Genomic DNA, 4,330 nt, shown 5'->3' on the forward strand with positions numbered 1-4,330 from the left:
CCTATAAGAGTGCATTATTCTCAGCTCCATTTTAATACATTTTACCGTATTTAAATCCATACTGCAGAAAGATTGTGTCCCAAATATAAAAAAAAAAAGCTTCTGATTCTGAGGAAACAGATTTTAAGACAAAGCATATGTGCTCATATCTTCTAATAAGTACTGTACATAGCTTTTTATTCCATAAGCAACTTGTATTAATTCTAGTTTTTAGTGCCAGACAGAAAAACAATAAATATAGTCTCACTATTAAAATACTTATCTAAAAAAACATTAGTCATTTAAGTTTTATTTTGTATAGCAAAAGCTGGATAATACTGGATGCATAGGATTATATAATGTCATCTAGAAGGTGTGGTGCACCAACCCAATCAAGCATCCTTGGTTCAGATGCTGCCATGATCATACACATGAACTGCTTTCCGGTTCTCTTGTCAATGGGATAGATGGTGGTGGGGGTGAACCTTTTGTTGCTCTCAACAAACTCACAAAGCTGGTTGTATATTTGTGGAAACTCGTGGCGAAGGAATACACCCCGGGTACGAAGCTCTCTTTGAATATTAATGAAGCAAATCTCTCTTGCTTTCATGCCCTCTTGGCCCTCCTTGTCAATGTCAGAGGTCCCAGGGGGTGGGGTGAGAATCAGAGTCTCCATTTCACATTCTTTCTTAAATATTTTCTTATCTGGGCTTGAGGAGGCCAATGAGACCTTGGCATACTTGCGAACTGTTGGCATTTGTAATTTGGGTGAAGGAATTTTAGGCACTAGGTCTCCAACAGCAATGGATACATTCAGGAGGAAACATTCAGTGGGGTCATATTCCTTGCCTGCATTCTGCAACTCTTTTCCGTATTGCCCAAGGTTGTCTTTAAAACTGTCTAACTCTCGAAGGGACAGATATGTTGGAGAGATGGTAAGGCTGTCAAGACCAACCTGAATGAAGTTATCTGCACACCCAGGGTTTGGAAAACCCAAGAACAGAACTCCTCTCCCACGGGACAGATACCCTACCCTAGCAGTACGTGAAAAAGCTTTATGAATGTCAGAGTTCTCCCGACAATGTTTCAGAATGTGCCTGCAAACACTACTAATGCGGCCATAAAGACAGGTCTCTTTATGCGTGTCCCAGTCTTCTCGTCTGCAGTTTCTGGAGCAGTAGTATGTGTAACAGCTATGGCAGGATTTGAAGTACAAGCAAGCATTGAATGTAGTGTCTTTGCGTAAGCATTTCCTGTTGGAGCACACCATAGTGTCATCCTCGTCTGCAATATGGTTCAAAGAGACATCCTCAACACTCCTCTGAAAACCTTCACAACCACTGTCTGGGTCTTTAAATGTGTCTGGGCTGGTCTTTGAAGAGTCTGTTTGTGTGTTCAAGAGTCCTGAATCCTCTTGATCTACGTCCCGCTTCCCTTCTTTGGTCTCATCATCTTGAATCAATTGTTTGAGCTGGTCTATCAGATCCTTGCTTGGTCTCCTGCTATTTTGAGGCTTGTAATCAATGACTAGGTCGGCTAGCAGCTCATCAAGCTGTTCGAGGCTTTGCTGCAGGGAGTAATTAGTGTTCTTTTTCTCTGTGGATTCTGGTGGGTTTGCTGGTCTCTGTAAATTGTGCAAGTTTGCAGTTTGACATCGCCCTGTATTTTGCGTATTCCAGCTGCTAGTTCCCCCATCTCTCTTGTTGCTATTTGCTGCACGAATGTCATTGTCAGTAATTGTAATCTCCGGGGTTACAAACCATTGCCCCTTCGCACTGTTTTGTCTGTCACCAGCACACTTTTCTAGACAGTTTTCAGAGAGGGACAAAGCAGCGTACCGTCTTGGCGAACTAGAAAGGTTCACAATAACCGGTTGTTGATTGTTATTCGAAGGAACTCTCGGCCTTCCGTGATTGAGAAGGTTCTCGTAACTCCTGCCTCGTGAAACGCCATGTTCTCTGTCCATATGAGGGATAATAATATTGTCCCAGGATTTTGAGTAGTTCCGGACATCTGCTCCTAAACGACTTGGCTCGGTAAAGTCATTGGGAGATGACGGGCTTATCGATGGCACTTGCTGAGGGGTTTCCTGTGAGGATGCGTACTGACTGGAATATGTAGCAATGCTTGACCGGTTCCAGTCATCTGAAAAGACCTGGGACATACGTGGCCGCCGCCGTCCCTCTGTATGATATGCTCTCATAGGAATGTGTAAGTCTGCTGGGTACTGGCAAGGCCGTGTATAAAACATCTTTGAGGGTTCAGAGGGAAAAGCATATGCTCTTGGATCCTCCTGAAAGTATGTTTCACTCTGAGGGGTGGATATGAAGTATGGTCCTGGCTCACTCACTGAATATGGTCTACCATAGAACGGATCCAAGGGTTCACGGTGGGAATCTGGATAGTATGAACGCACAGGCAAGGTATGAACCCAGCGAGTCCTTGGGTCGAGTACATACTGACTACTAATGGATGGATTTTGGCTGTTGCTGCTGTTAATACTGTACTGGTCATCCTGATAATATGTTCTGCTGGGTGGGTGAACCGGATACCTGCAGGGATCATCCGTGTAGAAGAACTTGGTTGGGATGTTGGGATTAGACAAGGTTCTGTACTCCCTTGGGTCTCTAGGAGAAGTCCTTCCAAAAGGGATCTCTCCAGATTGAATGTAACTACCGGACAAGCTGTTGGGATATTGATATGCTTGCCTGTAGTCCATGTTGTAACACTCACTGGGAGTAGGCGTTCTAGAGGTGGATATCTGACTTGGAAATGAGACGTTCCTGATCCCTGATGTAGAGGAAAGCTGCCAGGGAACATTACTTCTGTGAGTAGGCATCTTCCGTGCAGTGTGCTGGAGAACTGAGGCGTCTGGCTTTATATCAACACGGCACCTGACATGGGGAGTGTTAGCTTGTTTCTCCAGTCTGCTCTTCTCAAAACAATCGGAAACATAGAGTGGTGTGTGGGGTTGTAACTTGATTGGATGTACCTCATTAACTAAAGCCCTGGTTGAATGGGAGGCTTCTCGATTTGGCAGACTTTCAGATCTCTTCTGGGGGTCCACTGGAGATCGATGCCTCGTGGTTGCAGTTGGAGAGACTGTAATGGGTACAGGGGTCAGGGTGGCTCGAACCCTTGGAGCACTTTTTGAGCGAGGCTTGCCATGAACACTAGTCCTTGCTGCCTCGTTGCTCTTGTCTGTGCTGATTTGTTGATGAGAGAGTCTTGAATTGAACAGATCTGGTGAGGAAAAACGTAAGTGTCCCTGCTGTCCAATGCCATTCCAGACTGCATCCTTACTTACTGTTGGCTGATCAGACCTGTAAGGATACTCCATGGACAAGGAAAAGTCCTTTGGGTCATCCAGTGACTCAATGAAGTCAAAGCTACGGCAATGTCTTTTGTTAATCGTTTCAAAGTTTTGATCCAGTGGGCCAACCATTTGGGAATCACATTGCTTAGAAGATCCAGAACACTTTAAGAGCCCACAGTTAGGGCCAATTTTTATGTCTTGATACAAAGTTGATGTTAATATGTCAGGGGGATCCGTCCGTGTCATCTTAAATGAACCCCTGTTATTTCCCCCCTCAGTTGGTGTCTCCTAGAGAGAATAAAAAAGGCATTATTAGTTATACATTTTCTTTAATAAAAGTATTTAAATAGGTGAATATTATGAGTAAAGGATCCCATTTAAAGTCTGAAAATGACTAACATATGCTTAGAAAAGATCATAATATATTAAAGAGAAGATAAAACGGAATTTTCCGACTTCAGTCAATGGGTTTGCAAGATGCTTCACAAATTATCTTGCTTTACAATGCATTAATTGGGCCCCTATTATGTACTGTTATGTACAAATGCGCATGTAAAATATAGGCATCATTTACATATCTTCCAAAGTGAAAAGGACTAATGCCATGGCACTAAGACATGTTAGAGAAAGTAGATGAAGAACATGGCAAAGTCTGAAGCATATCCCTATCTGTATTACCTAAATATTCCATCAATTCATCATTTATATGCCCGGTAAGTACAGCAGAAACTTAAATCTGCATGTACCACATATGTCTAAAAATGTATATTTATATAGCTTCAATAGTACTTATTTTGCGTAATATGATAATTTCAAAAGTTCCTCACAATCAGAATCAATGCAAATGTTATCCTTCTGTTAAATGTCATATCATGCATAAACATCAGTCTGTGCAGAGAAATTGCAGAATTCTAAACAAATAAAACAACACTGAATGGAAAAATCTGAATTAATTATGAAGATGGAGGCCTTGCAGCATCTCATAGGAATAAATAAGTGTATAAGAAAACTCCTTTCTCAGTGAAGGGCAGAACA

At 42.4% G+C, this 4,330-nt stretch overlaps 1 protein-coding gene across 1 annotated transcript; it reads right to left on the reverse strand.

The window, feature by feature from the left end:
- Nucleotides 1-331: 331 nt before the first annotated feature.
- LOC306849393 (apical junction component 1 homolog) lies at nt 332-3,541 on the reverse strand (the record flags this gene model as incomplete). Its single annotated transcript, XM_079384369.1, has 1 exon — nt 332-3,541. The coding sequence occupies one exon, from the start codon at nt 3,539-3,541 to the stop codon at nt 332-334; it is 3,210 nt and encodes a 1,069-aa protein (XP_079240495.1).
- Between the last annotated feature and the right edge of the window lie 789 nt (nt 3,542-4,330).

Source organism: Barbus barbus (genome assembly GCF_936440315.1).
Source record: "Barbus barbus genome assembly, chromosome: 29".
Classification (NCBI taxonomy): Eukaryota; Metazoa; Chordata; class Actinopteri; order Cypriniformes; family Cyprinidae; genus Barbus; species Barbus barbus.